At 37.4% G+C, this 23,108-nt stretch overlaps 1 protein-coding gene across 2 annotated transcripts in view; it reads right to left on the minus strand.

Annotated features, from left to right (window-relative positions):
* Window positions 1-21,970: 21,970 nt before the first annotated feature.
* LOC118800430 (vacuolar protein sorting-associated protein 13B-like) overlaps window positions 21,971-23,108 on the minus strand; it is a 402,625-nt gene continuing 401,487 nt past the window's right edge. For both annotated transcript variants that reach the window (XM_036560640.1, XM_036560641.1), the window contains exon 62: window positions 21,971-23,075. In XM_036560640.1, coding sequence (XP_036416533.1) covers window positions 22,827-23,075 — 249 coding nt within the window. In that variant the 3' untranslated portion in view covers window positions 21,971-22,826. The remainder of the gene's footprint in view (window positions 23,076-23,108) is intronic.

Here is a 23,108-nt window from a genome sequence, read left to right on the forward strand (position 1 = left end):
CAGTTCAGAAGGATAGTTGAAAGACTAAGGGCTTTGGCCTACAAATTACCATTCAAATTTTATACATCCCATTTTATGGGGTTGGGTTTTGGACTTTTGGTGTTGGTGATGTGATGCTGGGAGCTTGCCTCAGACCTTCTATCGAAAATTTTATTCTTAGAGTCCACATGGCTGGCTCATGCTACTCAACCTTTAACTTGGTGTTATGTCTTTCAAGTCGACATTATTGTCCCTGTCTTACGGTTTAGTCCATTTTTAACAGGATACGGTCCAGAGCTTTAGAACACAAATTGTAGACTTTAATCTTTTATAGCAAAACAAAATAAGCTTGAGAATAACACCCTGGGCCTGGGCTTCGTCGAACCAAACAAATGAATTAGTATTATTCTAAGGATTTTATGTTGGGGGAGATGATGCTAGGCCTTGGCTCCTGTTCAAATTTTGAATCTTTAGACACTAAATGTCTGGGTCATGGGTATTTGTTCTTCTCCTGAGCTTGAGTAATTTCACCTCAATTTCTTATCAAATGTGAAGACTAGTCATTATATTCATTGTCCTTTAGTGTTGGTTTTTGTTCCTGGGCCCTTGGTCTTTGCCTTATTATCATGTCACAGATTTCAATATTTAGAGGCAAAATGGTAGCATATTTTGTATAAGACTCTTGGCCTGGGCCTGAGCCCGCCCACAGCAATTTATTTGCCATATTCTTAGTTGTTTTATGTTGGCGAGAGGACACTGGGCCTAGGCTTTAGTGCTTCCATTCCACATTTCATACTTTACAGTCTAAATGGCTGGGTCATTGGTAGCAGAAACTTGCCTGGGTTTTTGAGCTGCATTCACAATTTCTTTTCAACCATCTGTACAGGTGGAGTTTTTTTATTTAAAGTCCTATTGACTCCAAGCTCAAATTACAATATTGTAGTCATTATTCTTAAGTGGTATGTATTAGAGAGTGGGCCCATGAACTTTGATTCAAAGCTCAGATTAGATGTTTTCTCAAGCCTTAAAGTCTGGATCATGGTTACTAGGTTGTCTCTCAACAATTTTAACGCCCTATTAATGCCTTTTAATGCCTTTTAATGCCTATTTAATTCATTAGAGGTGTCTGGGCCTTTGTATAAGAGCTCATGCCCCATCTTGCTCTTTCAAAATGAAATGGATGATACTGATTATTTGCTCATAGGGTTCATTGCATTTTACAAGTTCAAAAGGGTAGTTAAAAACTATGGGATTTGGCCTCCAAATTACCTTTCAAATGTTATGGTTCCTGTTTTATGGGCTGGATCTATGCCTTATTTTAAGGGATTTCTGTTGGTAATATGATGCTGGGATCTGGCCTCAGAGTTCCTATTCCAAATTTTATTCTTCAGAGTTTTTATCTTGGCGGAGATGATGCTAGGCCTTGGCTCCTGTTAAAATTTCTAAACTTTACACACTAAATATCTAGGTAATGTGTACTATTCCTGGGCTTTTATAATTTCATCGCAATATCTTATCACATGTCAAGACTAGTCAGGGATTTATTTTAGTCCTTAAGTGTTGGTATTAGTTCTTGGGCCCTTGGCCTTTGCCTCAGTATCATGTCCCAGATGTCATTCTTTCGAGGCCAAATTGCAGGGTATTGTGTATAAGACCCTTGGCCTGGGCCTATGCCTCGGCCTCCAAACTTAAATTACAGTATTATTGTCACTATTCTTCAGGGTTATGTACTGAAGAATAGTCCTTTGGCCCATGAACTGAGTTGGCTCAAAGCTAAGATTAGATGTTTTTTTTAAGCCTAATGGTCTGGGTCATGGTTAGTAGATCTTCTCTCAACAATTGTAATTCCCTATTCTAATGAAATTGATTAGAGGTGTCTGGGCTTTTGTACAAGAGCTCATGACCCATCCTTCTCCTACAAAATGAAATGGATTATCCTGGGTATTGGCTCAGAGATTTCATTGCAATTTTTTTTCATTTCTGAGCCCAGTTCTAAAGGGTAGTTAAAAGACTGTGGGCTTTGGCCTTCAAATTACCATTCAAATGTTATAGTTCCTATATTATGGGGTTTGGTCTTGGCATTATTCTAAGGGATTTTGTGTTGGTGATGTGATGCAGGGAGCTGACCTCAGAGCTCCTAGTCCAAATTTTATTCCAGTCCATATGGCTGCCTCATGCTACTGGACCTTTGATTGGGTGTTAGGTCTTTGATGTCAGCATTATTGTCCTTGTCTTAAGGTTTGGTCCATTGTTAATGGGCTACGGGCCAGAGCCTTAGAACACACATTCTAGATTTTAATCTTTTATAGCAACACGAAAGAAGCTTGAGAACAAGACCATAGGCCTGGGCTTCAGAGAACCAAACAAAATTTCTTGGTATGATTCTAAGGATTTTATTTTGAGGGAGATGATGCTAAGCCTTGGCTCCTGCTCAAATTTTTCATCTTTATACAGTAAATGTCTGGGTCCTGGGTAATTGTTCTATTCTTGGGCTTTAATGATTTCATTGCAATTTCTTATCAAATGTGGAGACTGGTGAGGCATTTATTATATTCTGTGTCCCTAAGTGTTGGTTTTAGTGTCTGGGCCCTTGGCCTTTGCCGCAGTATCTTGTCCACGATTTCATTCTTTCGAGGCAAAATGGCAGGGTATAAGACCCTTTGCATGGGCCTGGGCCTGAGCCTCAGTCCTCCCACAGAAATTTATTTACTATATTCTAAGAAGTTTTATATTGGCGAGACAACACTGTGCCTTGGCCTCAGAGCTCCCATTCCACATTTCATACTTTACAGTCTTGATGGCTGGGTCATTCGTAGCAGATCCTTGACTGGGTTTTAGACCTGCAATCAAAATGTCTTTTAAACCATGTGAACAGGTTGGGATTTTGGTTCAAAGACAAAATGACTAGGCCTCCATGCTCAAATTCCATTATTATAATCACTATTCTTAAGGGGTATGTATTAGATAGTGGGCCCATGACCTAAAGGTCAAAGCTAAGATGAAATGTTTTTGAAGCCTTAAAATCTGGGTCATGGTTGCTAGGTCATCTCTCAACAATTCCCTATTCTAATGTAATTGATTAGAAGTGTCTGGGCCTTTGTATAAGAGCTCATGTCCCTTCTTCATCTTTCAAAATGAAATGACTGATAATGGGTACTGGCTCAGAGAGTTCATTGCAATTGTTTTTTTCATTGTTGACCTCAGTTCCGAAGGATATTTAAAAGACTATGGGCTTTGGCCTCTAAATTACCATTGAAATGTTATAGTTCTTATTTCATGGGGTTGCGTCTTGGCCTTTTTCTAAGGGATTTTATGTTGGTGATATGATGCTGTGAGCTTGCCTCAGAGCTCCCATTCCAAATTTTATTCTGTAGAGTCCACATGGCTGGCTCATGCTACTGGACTTTTGCCTTAGCCCTCCCACAGAAATTTATTTACTATATTCTAAGATGTTTTATGTTGGCTAGAGGAAACAGGACCTAAACCTCACAGCTCCAATTCCACATTTCATACTTTACAGTCTGAATGGCTGGGTCACTGGTAGCCGACCATTGCCTGGGTTTCAGAGTTGCATTCACAATTTCTTTTCAACCATCTGAACAGGTTAGGAGTATGTTTCAAAGACGCAACGACTCGGCCTCCAAGTGCAATTTGCAATGTAATAGTCACTATTTTTAAGGCTTATGTACTAGATAGTGGGCCCCTGACCTTTAGTTCAAAACTCAGATTAGATTTTTTTTAATCTTAAAAACCTGGATTACGGTTGCTAGGTCATCTCTTAACCATTTTAATTCCCTATTCTAATGAAATTGATTAGAGGTGTCTGGGCTTTTGTATAAGAGCTCATGTCCCATCTTGCTCTTTGAAAATGAAATGGCTGATACTCCGTATTGGCTCAGAGTTCATTGCAATTTTTTTTCAATGTTGTCCTCAATTCAGAAGTGCAGTTAAAAGACTATTGGCTTTAGCCTTCAAATTACCATTGAAAATTGACAATTGACAATTGCTTTGGTAACACTTTACATTAAGGGTCGCTAATCAATCATTAAATATATAATAATCAACTATTAGTTTCCCATTATTTAGTTATTAGTTAACTCTTCATTAAGCATTAGCTATTACTTAGTAATTGATTATGCACTTATCAATTAGTAATTAAGTACACTGTTAGTTGACAAGTTAGTTTGTCATTAGTTTGTGGCTTACTTACTCATTATCTGTGTGCTAATTGCTGCTTATTACATTGTTAATTAACTGATAATGCTAATTATCTGTTAATTAACTTTCCATCACCTCCATATATTCAGTTGCTTCACTTTTCTTACTTTGGTTCTTGTTCATTAAAGATGCTTATGGTCACATCTGACCGTAAGATGAGCGCACACAAATTCATGGATGGTTTTGTTATTCATCACGTTCATCTTGGCATATCTGTACTCATATATGGTAGGTGTGCACGTAAATTTGGGCATAAATGCTGGATACGTGGCTAATTAACCAAAACTATTATCAACATAATCTGTAATAGCAAAAATAAGATCAACAATAGAAAATATCAATAATACTAATTTGTGTGCATGACAGTCCAGTACAAAAGTGGATGTACTTACTTTACATGCACATTGATATAAACAAGTGCTGCAACTATTTCATGTTCCATTTAAAGACACATTACACTGTGCTTTTGTTGTCATACACTGCAATAATACAGCGTTTATTTTAGGTAATTAATTACACTAAACAATCACTCTACTATGTTAACAACACTGAGTATTTTGTTTTATTTCACATCTTATTTTTTCCAGTTGTTTTCATTTTAATACTATTAAGTTTGGTCAGCAGGGGAGGAGTGCTCTCACTGCTGGACATCAAACTCCACCCATGAGCACGGCCATTAGCTTTCATGCCAAACACTGCCATTTTATTGGCTGGCTACTGAAACATCTGCATGAATTAGTGTGTGCTTCATGTAAATGATATGTAAATGAGGTGCTGGTAGGCTGGTTTCATGCACTGAAGCTGATTTATCATTTATGCTCAAATTTCCACTTGTTTCCACATCGTACAAAATTGTTATGAATCAGACGCAGAGCAGTTCATACCTTATAAAAGGCAAAAAAAAGGTGTTTTTTTTACGTAACTTTGATAATTAATGGCCATTAGATCTTTACATTTTGACCATTAATTACTTCTTAAATTCCACTTAATCAACCATTCATTGCTTCTTAAATTCCTCTTACTTAATCATTAATTACTTCTTAAATTCCTCTTACTTAACCATTAATTACTGCTTTTGTGTCCCTCCAAGTAAAGTGACAACACAAAATCAGTAATTAATGGTCAAAATGTAAAGATCTAATGGCCATTTTGTCATGATAGTGCACGAAAACTAACATATGTCTGTTGTAGCTCAGTATTTGAGCATTATAGTTCACTGCTAATGCTTAATCCGGACGTAATCATGACTCTTTGTGAAAAGGGCCCATGGCCATTAGATCTTTACATTTTGACCATTAATTACTTATTAAATTCCTCTTACTTAATTAAAGTTCTTCTGTGTAGTATGAATTTGGTAGACGTTGTTTAGCTGTAGCTAGCTAGCAACGCTAGAAGCCATTTCTAACTGTATCTGTGTTCCCAAAATAAGGAAGCTAGTTAGCTTTCATTAGCTGCTGCCACTAGCCGGCTAATGTGGAGCAGGTTCTGTGATACATTTAGCTACATGATGGCAGTGACTTCTGACATAAACACAAAGAAAAACTTTTACATGTAAAGTCTATTTGACAGACATCGTTTAAACTGTATTAGCTTACGGTAGGCTAACAGGCTACAGTCGCTAATTAGCTAGCCTACCATTAGCAGTTTGAGGAGCACCAGCTTCGTATGAGCATCAAACTTTAAAGCTAAGTTAGGTCTAACGCTGGCTATGTTAGCGATCTGCCAAACAGCATTATTCTTATAGTTTCATGGCAATTTTTGAAGCAGCACTTCAGAAAACATCCACCTTTCACTGCTCAGTCAAAAACGCCACTCCTGGCTGAAAAAAAACATCTGAAAAAGCTGCTTCATGTTAGCCGGGCTAGTTTGGTTAGCAGTAGCTTCTAGCCAGTATAGCTAGCTTAATATAAACAAAGCCTATAACATTCATGCTACATATAAAAGTTCTTCTTTCTTTTGTAAACAGAATATTACCAAAATTGCTGGCGTGTTGTACAAAGACACAGAGACGGCTTGATGTGAAGCAGCTGCAGCAGAACTGCAGTAAAAACAACATACAGTTTACAGTTAAATCAGAGCTTCCGTTCACTTCTTACTCTCACTGTCACAACCGTGCAGGAAAACCAAAATACAGCTGTTGTAGCTCAGTGTTTGAGCGTTATAGTTCACTACTAAACATTCTGACATCGCGTCTGCAGTAGCTATATGGAGAGGAAGTGAGTTTTACCCTGCTAATGCTTAAACCGGAAGTAATCACGAATCTTGTGAAAAGGGCCCATTAATCATCAAAGTTACGTAAAAAAAGAACACCTTATTCTTGCCTTTTATACGGTATGAACTGCTCTGCGTCTGATTCATAACAATTTTGTATGATGTGGAAACAAGTGGAGATTTCAGCATAAATGATAAATCAGCTTCAGTGCATGAAAATCTATTGTTGTTCTTCTTTTTGCTATTACAGATTATGTTGATAATAGTTTTGGTTAATTAGCCACATATCCAGCATTTATGCCCAAATTTACATGCACTCCTACCAGATATGAGTACAGATATGCCAAGATGAACGTGATGAATAACAAAACCATCCATGAATTTGTGTGCGCTCATCTTACGGTCAGATGTGACCATAAGCATCTTTAATGAACAAGAACCAAAGTAAGAAAAGTGAAGCAACTGAATATATGGAGGTGATGGAAAGTTAATTAACAGATAATTAGCAGGATTAACACATAAGTGCTAGTAAGTTATAACGTTACTTCTTTATATGAAGAAAAATACTTAATATCAGTTAATATCAGTTAATTAACAATGTAATAAGCAGCAATTAGCACACAGATAATGAGTAAGTAAGCCACAAACTAATGACAAACTAACTTATCAACTAACAGTGTACTTAATTACTAATTGATAAGTGCATAATCAATTACTAAGTAATAGCTAATGCTTAATGAAGAGTTAACTAATAACTAAATAATGGGAAACTAATAGTTGATTATTATATATTTAATGATTGATTAGCAACCCTTAATGTAAAGTGTTACCATTGCTTTTTCTAAGGGAGTCTGGCTCATGCTACTGGACCTTTGATTGGGTGTTAGTTCTTTCATGTCAACATTATTGTCCCTCTCTTAAGGTTTGATCTAGTAAATTCTAGACCTCAATATTTTATAGAAAAATGAAAAGCTTTGAGAACAAGACCATGGGCCTGGGCTTCTGAGAACCCAACAAAATGTCTTGGTACTAGGATAAGGATTTTGTGTTGGGGGAGATGATGCTAGGCCTTGGCTCCTGTTCAAATTTTTAATCTTTAGACACTAAATGTCTGGGTCATGGGTACTTGTTCTTTTCCCCGGATTTAGTAATTTCATCACAATTTCTTTTCAAATATGGAGAATATTGTGAGATTTATTATATTCGGTGGCCCTAAGTGTTGGTTTTAGTTCCTGGGCCCTTGGCCTTTTGCCTCAGAATCATGTCCATGATTTCATTCTTTCGAGGAAAAATGGCAGGATATTGTGGATTAGACTCTTGGCTGGGGCCTGGGCCGGGGTCTGAGCCTCAGCCCTCCCAGAAAAACTTATTAGCTATATCCTAAGGTGTTTTATGTTGGTGAGAGGGCACTGGGCCTGGGCATCAGAGCTCCCTTTTCACATTTCATACTTTACAGATGCTGGGAGTTGGCCTCAAAATGTGTTTTCATTGTTGGCCTCAGTGCAGAAGTGCAGTTAAAAGACCCTAGGCTTTTGCCTCCAAATTACTGTTCAAATGTTATGGTTCCTATTCTAAGATTCTTGGCCTTCTTCTAAAGGATTCTGTTTTGGCCTTCTTCTAAGGGATTTTGTGTTGGTGAGATTATGCTGGGACCTGAACTCAGAGCTCCTATTCTAAATTGTATTTTTTAGAGTCCACATGGCTGGCTCATGCTACTGGACCTTTGATTGGGTGTTAGGGTCAGAGCCCTAGAACACAAATTCTAGACAAGGTGTTGTTTTCAGGATTCTTTTATTTTGCTATAAATGATTAGATTCTAGGATTTGTGTTCTAACGCTCTAGTCCATAGCCCAATAACAAGGTACCAAACCTTAAGACAGGGACAATAATGTTGACATGAAAGACCTAACAGCCATGCAAAAGTCCAGCAGCATGAGCCAGCCATGTGGACTATAAAGAAAAAAGTTTGGAATATGAGCTCTGAGTTCAGGTCCCAGCATCATATCACCAACACAAAATCCCTTAGAAGAAGGCCAACACAAAATCCTTTAGAAGAAGGCCAAGAATCTTAGAATAGGAACTATAACATTTGAACAGTAATTTGGAGGCAAAAGCCTAGGGTCTTTTAACTGCACTTCTGCACTGAGGCCAACAATGAAAACACATTGCAATGAAATCTCTGAGTCAATACCCAGTATCAGCCATTTCATTTTGAAGGAGTGAGATGCACTCTTCTACACAGGCCCAGACACCTCTAATCAATTACAGTAGAATAGGGAATGAAAATTGTTCACAGAAGACCTAGTAACCATGACCCAGACTTTTAGGCTTAAAAAACATTTAATCTGAGCATTGACCCAAAGGACATGGGCCCACTACGTAAGACATAAGCCTTAAGAATAGTGACTATAGAATTGGAAAGGGAGCTTGGAGGCTGAGTCGTTGGTTTTTGAACCGACATCCCAACCTGTTCAGGTGGTTGAAACAAAATTGTGCATGCAGCTCTGAAACCCAGATAAGGATCTGTGACCAATGCTTTTGCCATTATGAATTTAAAGTATGAAATGTGCAATAGGAGCTCTGAGACCTATTTCATAGGTCCAGTGTCCTCTTGCCAACATAAAACACCTGAGAATATAGCAAATAAATTGCTCTGGAAGGGCTGAGGCCCAGGCCCAGGCCCAGGCCCAGGCCAAGGGTCTTATACACAGTACACTGCCATTTTGCCTGAAAAGAATGAAATCTGCGCCATGATACTGAAGCAAAGGCCAAGGGCCCAGGAACTAAAACCAACACTTAAGGACACAGAATATAATAAATCCCTGACTAGTCTCTACATTTGATAAGAAATTCCAATTAATTATTGAAGCCCAGGAATAGAACAAGTTCCCCTGTCTACAGATCGAAATTTGAACAGGAGCCAAGGCCTAGCATCATCTCCCGCAACATAAAATCCTTAGCATAATGTCAAGAAATTTTTTTTGGTTTCCTCTGAAGCCCTGGCACAGGTTCTTGTTCTCAGGTTTCATTTGTTTTGCTATAAAAGATTAAAGTCTAGGATTTGTGTTCTAAGGCACTGGTCCATAACAATGTGTAACAATCCATAAGACAGGGACATTAATGTTAACTTGAAAGACCCAACACCAAGTCAAAGGTCCAGTAGCATAAGCCAGCCATTTGGACTCTAAAGAATAAAATTTGAAATATGAACTCTGAGGTCAGTTCCCAGCACCATATCACCAACACAAAATTCCTTAGAATAAGTCCAAGATCAAACCTCTTAGAATAGGGACTATGACATTTGAATGGTAATTTGAAGACCAAAGCCCAGGGTCTTTTAACTGCACTTCTGAACTGAGGTCAACAATGTAAACAAATTGCAATGAAATCTCTGATTCAATAGCAATTATCAGCCATTTCATTTTGAAAGAGTCAGATGGGATATGATCTCTTATACAAAGGCCCAGACAACTCTAATTAATTACAGTAGAATAGGGAATTAAAATTGTTCAGAGAAGACCTAGAAAATATGACCCAGACTTTTAGGCTTAAAAAAACATTTAATCTAACCCTTGAGCCAAAGCACATTGGCCCACTATCTAAAACATAACTCTTCAGAGTCGAGTCGTTGGGTTTTCAACCAAAATCCCACCCTGTTCAGGTGGTTGAAACGAAATTGTGAATGCAGCTATGAAACGCAAGCAAGGATCTGTGACCAATGACATAAACATTTACACTTTAAAGTATGAAATGTGGAATGGGAGCTCTGAGGCCTAGGTGCCCCAGTGTCCTCTCGCCAACATAAAACACCTTAGAAGATAGCTAACTTTCTTTGGGAGGTCGGTGGCCCAGGCCCAGGCCAAGGGTCTTAGACTCAATACTATGCCATTTTGGTTTGAAAAAAATGAAATTTTGGATATGATACTAAGGCAAAGGCCAAGGGCAAAGGAACTAAAACCAATACTTAAGTGTAGAGAATATAATAAATCTCTGACTAGTCTCCACATGTGATAAGAAATTGTGATGAAATTACTAAAGCCCAGGAAAAAAAACAAGTACCCCTGATAATTTAAAAATTTAAGATTGAGTTGCCCTTATTAGTCCCACAACAGGGAAATTTCATCCCCCGTGCAGTGAAAAAGCACATACACACTAGTGAACACAAATACTAGGGGGCAGTGAGCACATTTGCCCAAAGTGGTGGACAGCCCTAACCATTGCATCCAGGGAGCAGTTGGGGGTTAGGAACTATAAAATTTGAATATTAATTTGGAGGCCAAAGCTCAGAGTATTTTAACTGCATTCCTGCACATGGGCCCACTATCTAATACATAACCCTTAAGAATAGTTACTAAAACGTTATTCAGTGTTATCATTAAATGACCAAAAGGCCAATAATGGGTGGTTTTAAAAGACAAGACAATTTAGTGTGGCTTAATGTGGTAGACAGATAAATGTTTACATTTAAATGATTTGGACTTTTGTGCTTTTTTCATAACATTGTTTTGATGATTTCAGACTCAAAGATCAAATTAAATGGGATCTTAGAGTTAAATAAACTTATTGCAATTTAGTTTAGACTTCTCAGCTTTATTTGATAAATGTTCGCAACCTTCTTGAGTAAAACTCACATCATTCCTAGTAGCTCATAGTACCATTTATTTACATATTTACATGACTCATCCTCTGTGTGTTGTCATTCTCCCCAGCCTACCTTCCCTTGTGTTCCCCTTGTGTTTTCTAATTTTATAAGCTTTTGTGACTTAAGCCAATCAGTACTGATTGAAAATCGATGTTGAGAGAGCTGAGTTATCAAGTCTCGTTTGGCTTGTGGAGTGTGGTTCCGCTGTAGCTAAATGCTACAGAGACTCTATCTGCACTCTACAAGGTGGTCTGGAGTGACATTAAGTTGGACAAGACATTGCTGCAAATGTCTGTGATCATATAATATGAATTAGCTAAGTTCAGCCTAACTTTAATTTACAATACTTAATTACCTAATTGTTTTGAGTTAGTACAGCTTAAACAAAAGTCCCAAATACTCAAGTATTTTAATTTCAACAAAACAAAGTTAGTTTAATTTACTCAACATGATTAAGTGTATACAGCAATAAAAATATGTTTTGTTCAAATTCAGTTCTGGTAATTTATTTATGGTCAAAAACCATACATAATTATTGAACACAAAGTTATTGAATTTAAAACATTTGAGGTAGTTTCCTCAAATCTTTTGAGTTAACTTAACTCATCAGGATTTACAGTGTAGTAGCACATAAATAATTACACATTCATGACAGTACGACCACAGTGTTAATACCGAAAAATTAAGACCACATTTCCACTCGGAAAAAAATACTTGCATTTCTAGACTACACAAATCTGTTCACAAGCTTTTGTTTTCCTCCAATTGTTTCAGCACATTAAAATACATATTTTATTGTTTCCGATAACAATAGATATCGCTTTGGAAAAAAGTCGCTTGATAACTAACTACTGTGTCTATGCACATCTGACTAAGTGTGTTGTTTAGTTTGAGCTATGGGGAAGATTGCACACTTAATTCATTTTCAGATTGACCCTTTGTTATCGGCTAATGAGCAATTAAAGTATTCTTTGTCTGTTCTAATACAAGTACAGATACAGGAGCTACAGAGCTAAAACCACCTCTGTATTAAACCACAAGAAATATCCATTAATGCACAACTTTACCTCATAATTGTTATTTCACCATCATACCTATAAAATGCTGTGCTAATACAGGTTTGGAAGAACGATCTTATCAATTACATGTCTGACTTTTTTTTAAGAAATCTTGCACTGACAAAAGTAATTTAGTAGATTTTTTTCTGGCTTTACTGGAGTGTCTGCACATGTCCTCAAATGATGCACAACTTTTGGGTTTAGAATGTAACGCAATGTCTACTTTACAATAACATTTTTACATTTTAAAATTCAACAGCATTTCATCTGCATGACACACAACCACAAAAAACAATTGTGTATGCTGCAGGTAGTGGTCAGCAAGAAAGCACAACCTTTGGATTTTTGATGCAATGTAATACCTGCGGGCGGCACGGTGGCGCAGTGGGTAGCGCTGTCGCCTCACAGCAAGAACGGCCTGGGTTCGATTCCCGGCCGGGCGGCCAGGTCGTTTCTGTGTGGAGTTTGCCTGTTCTCCCCGTGTCTGCGTGGGTTTCCTCCGGGTACTCCGGTTTCCTCCCACAGTCCAAAAACATGCAGTCAGGCTGATTGGACATGCTAAAATGCCCCTAGGTGTGACTGTGTATGTCTGTCTCTCTGCCCTGCGATGGACTGGCGACCTGTCCAGGGTGTATCCTGCCTTCCACCCAATGACAGCTGGGATAGGCTCCAGCACCCCACCGTGACCCAGAAGGATAAGTGGATGATGTATGTAATACCTGCTTTGTATTACTATATTCCACTTTGAGTTTTTAAGCATTACAGTAATACAGTAATTTAATTTTGAATTTCAATAGCTTTTCAACAACATTACAAATGGCACTAATATCAACTGTGAATTGTGCAGCTAGGTGGAAGCAATGACACATTAATGGAATTAAAGCAATATGTACTTAAAATTATACATTTTGTCTATTTGAAATTTTAATAGTTTTTTGACTAAATGACATATGATAGTCAGCTAGGTGGCACCAATGACAAAAAACCAATGACACCCCCCCTCAAAAAACTCCAAGGCTCTCTCCTTTTTAAAACAATTAAAAAGCCTTTTGTTAGTAGCCTGTAATCCCGTTGATTGAATTACCTCTGTCTGTCACCTTTCCTTATTGAGGACCAATGTGATCAATGTAAAAGACTGTAATGTGGATGGGTTATTGTTATGGAAGTTCAGATAGTGTCTAACCCATCGTTACACCTCCCTCCAGCCTGGCTGAAACTACAGCTGCTCTGGACTATACACTTCCCAGAACCCCTTGCTGCATCTGATCAACCAATCATCGTTCTTTTTCACCAGACTGTCACACCCTGTATAAAACCAGTCTGTTTGTAATCTCTCATGTATGTAATACAATATTTTTTTTTTTTTGGAATTTCAATAGAATTTCAAGCAGACTATAGAAAATAATCAACTGTGTAAGGTGCAGCTAGTTGGCAACAACCTTTGGATTTAATTAATTTTAAACATTTTAAATTTTAACTATTTCTACCAAATTATATACAATACTGAAATCAACTGCACAGCTAGATGTCAGAAATGATGCACACCTTTTTGGGAAATTAATGCAATATCTGCATTATTTATTTTTTTCCATTTTGAATTTCAGTATCAATAGGGTGGCATGGTGGCACAATGGGTAGCGCTGTCGCCTCACAGCAAGAAGGGCCTGGATACAATTCCCGGCCAGGCGACCGGGGTCCTTTCTGTGTGGAGTTTGGATGTTCTCCCTGTGTCTGTGTGGGTTTTCTCCCACAGTCCAAAGATATGCAGTCAGGCCAATTGGACATGCTAAATTGCCCCTAGGTGTGAATGTGTGTGTGTGTCTGTCTGCTCTGCTATGGACTGGCAACCTGTCCAGGGTGTATCCTGCTTTCCACCCAATGACAGCTGGGGTAGGCTCCAGCACCCCACCCCGACCCAGAAGGATAAGTGGTTTAGATGATGTGTGTGTGAGTATCAATAGCATTTTAGCTCCATTACATAAAACACTAAAAACAATGGTGTATGGCACAGCTAGGTGTCAGCAATGATGATGCACAACCTTTGGATTTTGGATCTAATGCGATACCTGCTATTATTTTTTACATAATTTGAATTTCAATACCATTTTAGATGCCTTACATACAACACTAAAAACAACTGTGTTACATACAACACTAAAAACAACTGTGGGTGCAGCTAGGTGTCAGCAATCATGCAAAAACTTTGGATTTTGGATGTAATGCAAGAACTACTTTCTATTCATTTTTATGTTTTGAATTTCAACAGCATTTCAACCACATTATATACAACATTAAAAACTGTATGCAGCAATCACACACAATCTTTGGGTTTTGGATGCAATGCAGTAACTACTTTAGTACTTGTGTTTTGAATTTCAATAGCATTTCAGCCGCATTAAATGCAATACTAAAATCGTCAGTGAATGTTGTAGCTAAGTCGCAGCAATGATGCACAACCTTTAACTTTTGAATTTGTATTATTTTTTGAATTTCAGCAACATTTAGCTGCATTACATGCATTGTTATGATCAGCTGCATTCCATCCAAAGGCAAAATCAAAAGGTTGTGCATCATTACTGACACCTAGCGGCATCAAACACCACTGATTTCAATGTTGAATATAATGTGGCTAAAATGCTATTGAAATTCAAAAAGAAAAAATAAAGTATTACATTCAAAATAAAGTTGTCATAACTGCACCCTTTACAGTTGATTTTAGCATTGTATTTAAAACGCAATTGAAATAAAAAACTGAAAAGTAGGTATTTAATTACATCCATATTCAATATTCATTTATTCAAATAAAATATGTATTATGATACATCCAGGACCCAAAGGTTGTGCCTCATCAATGCTTCCTGTTTGCACATATTAGAGCTGGTTTTAGGACGTTATTCAATCCAAAAGAACTGCAGCCATGCTATTCTATCTCCACGTTGTCTACTGGAAGCCCCTACCTTTATTTGATGACTGTTTTGTGGATTTATAACACTTGTGAGTTGCAATTAGATGATTCCATGCAAGTACATTAAATTAGATATGTTCTCTCTCTTACATTCATGTGATTGAAAATAACCTTTTTTGAACAAATTCTAGAAGGTTAAGCATCTATTGAACCTTAAAAACTTAAATGTCTGACGAACATTGAAAGTCCAACATTAAGCTGTTTTTGTCAGCGTAATATCAGTTTTTACAGGTAAGGTATGATCACTGTTGTTAGAATAAGCACTAACATGTTACGTCAAAATGATGCCAATTGGTGTACAACAGGCTTTGTGGTAGGTTTTTCTGGTTTGATGTGTTTGTCGAGGTATTGCCCAAAGGGCTATATTAAATGTCACCCAAACTGGCCTTAAAGTTTTTACTTTTCACCATACTCCATTCAAAACATGTATATTATTAAATGCTACTATCAAAAATTAAACTTGTTAGTAATCAGCTGATGTCCCCGGGACATCTTTATTTGGGTATTTTGATAACATTCGCTGTAGGAAGTTCACTCAGCCAACAAGCATTCACTCAGACTCATAGACCTGTATGGGCCAAGTGCGGCCCCAGTGTCATTGAAGGTGTTTCTGAAAATAAAACCTCGAGCCAGTTCCAATTCGCTATATCAGGGTTGAATACTGTTTTGGGAGTCCGGGCCCAGTAAAGCTTCCATTCAGCTTGTGTTTTTAATGTGCACTCCAAAAATGCCTGGCAGCAGAACATTCTCTCCAACTGTTACTTTTGAAAACTTAGGTAAGAAGATATTGTCTCCTTAGGAATAACATTGAGCAAGAAACGAAATATTGTTATTTGACATGTGATTTATTTTAGATATTGTTAGAACCCAAAAGTAAACTTGCAAACTGTTAGCTAGTGCTAGCTAACCTAGCTTAATTTAGCATGAAGAAGCTTAACTCATTCATTTTAGCAGGGTAACATAAGTCATGATGTATGAATAATTTACACACATGAAATGAAGAATTAGATTCTAGTTTTAATTACCATGATAGGCAATGATATGTTACAATGAGTCAATGATACTATGATATTATAAAACAGATAATTCCGGCTCTAAAATCTGATTGGCTGTGCCAGTTTAAAGCCCTTGTAAAATCCACAATATATGACTGCCTCACAACTACTGAATTCTGTAGTAAAAATGTCAACAAAATGCCAATTGAAAGGATTACATGCTTTAAATGTTCGAGTTTCATTTAGAAGTAATATCAAACCCAGGCTGAATTTTAATCCTCCCTAAATAGTGTGCTAGCCTTGAAAGTTTAGAAATTCTAGCCTCTGCAGCCAAATAGTGCATCATTTATTGAGTATGGATGTGGCTGAGTCACAAATGACTTTCTTAGCTATATTTTGCCGGGTTGATGTACAGGATCCAGTATACAGTGTATAGTATAGGTAGGGAGCAGGGAACCATTTGAGATTCGGCCCCAGCATGAGAAGAGGGGCTGGATTGGTGCTAAATAAGAACCCTGGTGGTAATGTAGTGACTAACAGTACTTATAAAGTGAAAGGTTTTGCATTAACCAGTATTATCATTGATATATGATAAAAGTTTTAAAAAATTCTCATATTGTTAAGGCTCAAGACACACTGTCTGATCAGAAATACCTTCCCCCGTCGAAGATGGTAGTAGTAGAGAAAACTCTTAAGACCTCTCAACCTCGTAAGACCTCTAAGTTGCAAAAGTGCTGTTTGATTCTGTCACTCTCCATATTTTATGATAGCTAATGTTAGCTATTTCCCCGCAGCCTCACCTGCAAACCTGTATATCACTGCAGTGCCCCTCCCCACATGCCACTCCCATTTTTGAGCATTTTCCAAAGTTGAGCCAAGGGTGGAGTTTAGCATGAGTGCATGAACCGAAAATAATGCAGACATGCTTTAGAACTTCTTGCTTCAGTGTGACTCGATGCAGCAAAACAACCAGGCTAACGTGACTGTACATTACCTTAAAGCAGCTAGCACCAGCTCTGGAGAGAAAGATCCTCTTATCCCTGTTTGCGCCCAGGAAACAGGTTCAGAAAAAGGTAGCAAGTAATATTAAATGATACATACACAATGTTTTACTCACTGTTACTGGTAGCATGACTTTTTTTTTTCGTGCAATATTTAACATTTCATGTCATAATTATCATTTCATGTCATGAAAATACTCGAGTGCTGGATATTTCTTTAATCTAACATATCTGTCTTTTCATCTTGATATTTTTCCAGAACTTCTAATGGTATTTGTCTTATTTTATTTTTATGAAGCACTCTGAATTGCTTTTATGATTCATAACTTAACTGTTTTTAAACATCACCAAGCAATAAAATGTTTTTGCCTTTTTATTACTTGATATAAACTATTTTATTAGTATAGACTAATCCAAATATGACTGTAGAGGCCAACATTGAAACTTACAAATGTAACACAAATGTTAACAAAACATTAATTAAAGCAACATTTGACCACTATAATGACCATTGCTTAGGTCTATGATCTGAAAGTCTGAAAAGGTTAGCATCTTGGTCATAGGAATGATCATAACATAACCTAACACACAAGCTTTTAAAAGTATTTTATTGAAGTTTTTCTGAGGCTTTATAGGATGTATATTATTCAACTGGGCCCGAAATGGCTCTCTGCCTGTGACATTATGCATTATAACGTATTGAAATAAGAATTGAATTTGGCAGAAAAACTGACAGTGCACCAGGCACTAGAATCTTAAGGAAGCAAACCTACATGATCATGATCCATACCTATGATCATGGTCCATAAGTATTTGGACAGTGACACAATTTTTATAATATCGCCACCACAATCGATTTTAAATTAAGCAGTCAAGATGGTGATGAAGTGTAGACTTTCAAGGGGTTGTACAAAATATTGCATTAACCACTGAGGAATTACAGCCATTTTTACATAGTCCCTTCTTTTTCACATGCTCAAAAGTTATTTTATGACAAATTAAAGAGATAAAAGGTGTGGAGTTGATTCCAAGTGTTCAGTATGCATTTGGTAACTGTTCATGGGAACTTAGAGGTTCCCATGAACAGCAACACCATGAATAACAAGTGAAGGGTGTCATCATTAGGCTGAAATACAAAATAGAGGATAGCAGAAGCTTTAGGACTGGCCAGATCAACAGTTTGGTACATTTTTAAAAAAGAAGAATGCACTGACGAGCTCTGCAACACAAAAAGACTTGGAAGCCCAGGGAAGACAGTTAAAGTGGATGATTGTTGCAGACTAACTAAAAGCAGAAAGACCCATAAACAAGCAGCAACTGAAGGCAGCTGTAGTAAACTCAGCATTTGGTGATGTCCCAGACGATTGGCGATTTGCATCCAAGTATCAATAATGATAAAAAAATTATATAAATACGTTAATTAGTATTAATAATCCTTGCATTTATACTTATGCTAGTATGGTTAACTAACATACTTATGGTTAATACAATTTTTTGAACCCTTGAATTAAAACTAAAAGTCTACACTTCAATTACATCTTGATTGCTTAATGTCAAATCCATTGTAGTGGGTGGAAAGGTAAACAGAGGCAAAATTACAAAAGTTGTGTCTGTCAAAATACCTGACTGTATGATGGAGACAGTCTACCTTACCACTTTAAATAACCAAGCAGGTATGATAGTCAAACACTAGAAATCAATTTGACTCGGCTCATAGGCTCACAGTAGTAGAACAAATTTTGGTTGATCAAACATAGGAAACATACAACACATATCTGGTTTACGCTTAGAGAATGGTACAGGCCTGAATTCTTGACCCCTACTGTTATCCTCTGGGGGTATTTTGCTGGCATGGGTCCACTTGTCCCCTTAGAGAGAAGAGTCACTGCCAATTAATACAAAATTCTGACAGCTTTTATTCTCTTTTATTTTAGTCTCTTCTGGGATGACAAGGTCAACATCCCAGAGGGGGTCACTGAATGGTTTGACCAGTTGAGGGATTATCTTTTGGACGAATGGTGTTCCATCCCTCCTGAAGTATGGTGTGGCACAAGACACTGTTTAGGAATTCTAGGATCCGCATTATATATGTTATCACTCTGAATTGTTATCAATAAACATGGCATAAATTTCCACTGCTACGCTGATGTCACACAATTCTATATATCGCCCAAACCAGAAAGACTGGATGCCAAGTTACTTCCCCCTACTCAACTCAGACAAAACACAAAGAACCTCTTCTTGGTTCTTAAGTGCTAGAAACAAACCAGAAAAAAAAATCTAAATTAATGCAAAATCTTAGTAGCTTCTCAGTTGCATCAGATATATCTATTAAAACCCTGGCATCACAATCGATCCCAATCTGTCCCTTTATGCATGTATAAGCAATATTACAAGAACAGCTTTCCTTCATCTTTGCAATATTGCCATGTAAAGAAAAGCAATGTCTCTACATGATTCGGAAAAAATTAGTCCACACCTTTATCACCTTGATGATTACTATAATGCCCTGCTGTCTGGATGTTCCAGCAAAAGCCTTAACACACTTCAGTTAGTTAAGAATGCTGCAGGCAGAGTCCTTACAAGAACTAGAAAGTTTGACCATATCAGCCCAGTTTGACCATTGGTAGCCAGTTAAATTCTGCATTGAGTACAAAATTCTGCTACTGACATATAAAGCTCTAAATGGCTTCTCCCCTCAGTACCTGAGTGAGCTTGTCTTTTATTAATGAACCGTCATGCCTAATTAGATCATAAGGTGCTGGGTCACAATGAGTACCCAGAATTTTTACAAGTTACATTAGGTGGTATGGCCTTTTCATACAAAGCCCCCTAGCTTTGGAATACCCTTCTAGTCAGTGTTTGGGACTCAGTTTTTAAGTATAGATTAAAACTTAACTTGCTTAGTCAAGGCTTTGGTAATTAGTTTTTCCCTTTAGATAAAAGGTGCAGATCTCAGGGTTCACTGACATACTGAGTATTAGGGTTAACTAAGGATGTCTATGCTATCGTCCCGCTGCTCTCACACACTCACTCAAGTTTGCTGATGTTGAAGCAGAGGGGTGCTGAAATCTTTGTTAATCTTTGTTAATCTTTGTTAACTTCTGGCTTTCCCTTTTTAGTTACGCTGTAAAACTAGGCCTGCTGGAGTCACTGCTGATTAAAATTAAGATACTGGAATACAAGTTAATTTCAAAAGGTAGGGGGAGGGCAGACACACAGACATACACACACACATTCACACCTAGGGGCAATTTAGCATGTCCTTCTATGAGGTGACAGTGCTACGTTCACATGCGTTTATTTTTGTATGGAACACTTCCATGTGTAATATCTCCTCCTACATCAAAAAAATGTATTTTAAAATATATTTGGTTAACATGGCAATATATACTAAAATACATGTTAATGTTTGGAATGTGTTTCGGCATAGATTGCAATGTGTTTAAAATTAATTTCAAATATATATAAATACATGGGCATATATTTTTTTCATATGGGTCATCACTGTATTGCTCTCAGTCACCCCAAACAGAACTGTCTGTGTTCATTACCAAACTAAACAACTGCCCATCCTGTGCTGTCTGGGTGCCCCTGTTCGCCCACCTTTTTGACCAGTTTTACCATCATGGAGCTTCTTGCTGTCCAAGGCTGCACAAAGCAAGCCTCACCTGCTTGCCACTCACCCTCCTGATGATACTGGTGCCTGGACAGACTCAAAACAATTTAATCGTAGACATTTTGTCACCTGCATTAGAGTACACTGAGCTCTTCTCATTTTCATACTATCATGATAGGCTTCCAACAGCAGTCAATGATGCTTAAGGGCAGAGCACACCAACCAAACATTCTAAAATAAACACCAGCATTCTAACATTGATAGATGTTTTAGAATGTTTTGAAAAAGTAACTGGCCATGGCACACTGGTCAAACACAATCAAACATAACAGCAGATCTTCATTATTAGAAAAATGGAAAATGAAGAAGACTCTTATTTTCACTGCACTTTTTACTGTTATTTTCACAGGTAACTGTGACCGATTTTCATAAATCTATTTCTCATTGTTACTTTCATAGTTCATTGGGGCTTGGGCCCAGATTTTTTGTAAAGCTGCTTTGCGACAACATCTTTCGTAAAAAGCACTATATAAAAAAGTTTTTACTTGAATTGAGCAGTAAAATGATCGTGCAGACAACTTTCCTTTGTTTACAGTGATGTGCTGTACAGAAATGCCTCAGCTAGTACTGCGGATTATGCTTTGTGATTTATTACGAGAGACTCATACAGTACTCATCATTGCATACTATATGACAGAGGTCTATTATATAGTATAATACTACATCGTTTTGTATGATGATGGACCTATATGAGGGACCTCTCTCTGTGGTAGACCTCCCTGTCTGTGCAAAAAGAAACTTTACTTTTTATTTACAAGGCTCTCATTGGCCAAATGTCACTGTATTCACAGAGAGCATGGATATAAATCCATGCTCTCTGTGAATAATGGACTCTACCAAACCGACTCAAAAGACTTTATTATGCTTCAGGTCCCCCAGGCTTTTACAAGGGGGTGGTAATTCTGCTTCTATCTTTGGTGCATCAATGAGCTGGGATACAGTTCGGGACACACTAAAGCTTGACTCATTTGTTTCTCCAAAGTTTTTGAACTTTTGCTTTTTAATTATTATTTTTCTCTGTTTGTAACTGATTTAAATTACTTTTGGTCTATTGTTTTTTTTTATGTTGGTCAGTTATCAGTCAAAAGAATTGCCAACATGTGCATCCCTAATAGCCATTCAGTGTGAAAATAAAAATTATGTAATGTTACGCAAGCTGCTAACTGGTGATGCGCATGTCTGGAGGGAAAATCAACACAAAAAGCTCGCAAATGACATTAACCAAGGTTGAACCAAAGTTTCACATTTTATTAGAATATTTACTAATATTACATTATATACAGTCATCAAATGTAAATCTGTAATAGGTTCACACAATGCAGCATACATCTTTAAGCAATGTTTATACTAAATATTAAGTGAGAGTTTGCAGAAATGTAAAAAAAACATTTTCACACTGTCTACAAAAAAGGAAAAAAATCTATAATTTACTTCATAGCTTAACACAACCACTAATATCTATACTTAAAAGACAGAACCTTGACACAACCCTCAATATCTAAATTCATCCAACATTCTGTATCATAAAAAAAGGTATTTAGGGGTCTGCTGCACTGCACATGGGAAGAAACTGACAGATCTGCAAACTCATTCCTTTCAATTTAACTCAGTCTTTCATCTTTCTGGGCACCCCGCATTAGTGATAAACTCAGATTTTGAAGTTTTTTTTTTAATGATTCTTGGAATAAACAAATAAGATTCACATTTATGCAATGAACAGACATAGTCAGGGAAATGCGACATTGAGAGAAATGCTGGGAGCTTTCAGTGTGTTTAAAGTTCTTAAAAAGGCTTAGAAAATAATTAGGAGACAGATAATTTTCTCCAGTTTCTTCCAGGTTCTAGTGCAATATTTTTTCTTGACTCCTTTATTTCTCTTTCTTCTTTGCACCTCTCCTTGAATGTGATTCTGTGGATTGTGGCAGTGTTTACCCACAAATACTAATCTGAACAATGAGAATCCATTTTTGCCTATAAGATCCCAACGAATACACTTGCATGACTGAGAAAAGCTGATACCAGATCAGCACTTCTGTGCTAAAAAAGATGGACCGAAAAGTCAATTTAAATATCGGATCTCAGTTGAAGCCAACGTGCAGTGCCTTGTTCTTCACCATGTTGAATTTGCCTATGAAAACTTGGGCATAGGCAGGGTCTGTGCAGTAGTGGTATGCTTTGGTGATGCTGGAGGGAGGCTCTGCTGCCGTGATGAAGGTATGCTGAAGGATGGAGGAGGGAAAAGGGGCGAGGTACTGAGACACTTGAGTCACATAGTCTACTAACCGACTGTACTGCTGCTCAGATAAGCGCTCTCGAACACCCTCACCCTGATAGAGACAGAGAGAAAAACATTAAAAACT

Source organism: Colossoma macropomum, unplaced genomic scaffold, assembly GCF_904425465.1.
Source record: "Colossoma macropomum unplaced genomic scaffold, Colossoma_macropomum, whole genome shotgun sequence".
Taxonomy (NCBI): Eukaryota; Metazoa; Chordata; class Actinopteri; order Characiformes; family Serrasalmidae; genus Colossoma; species Colossoma macropomum.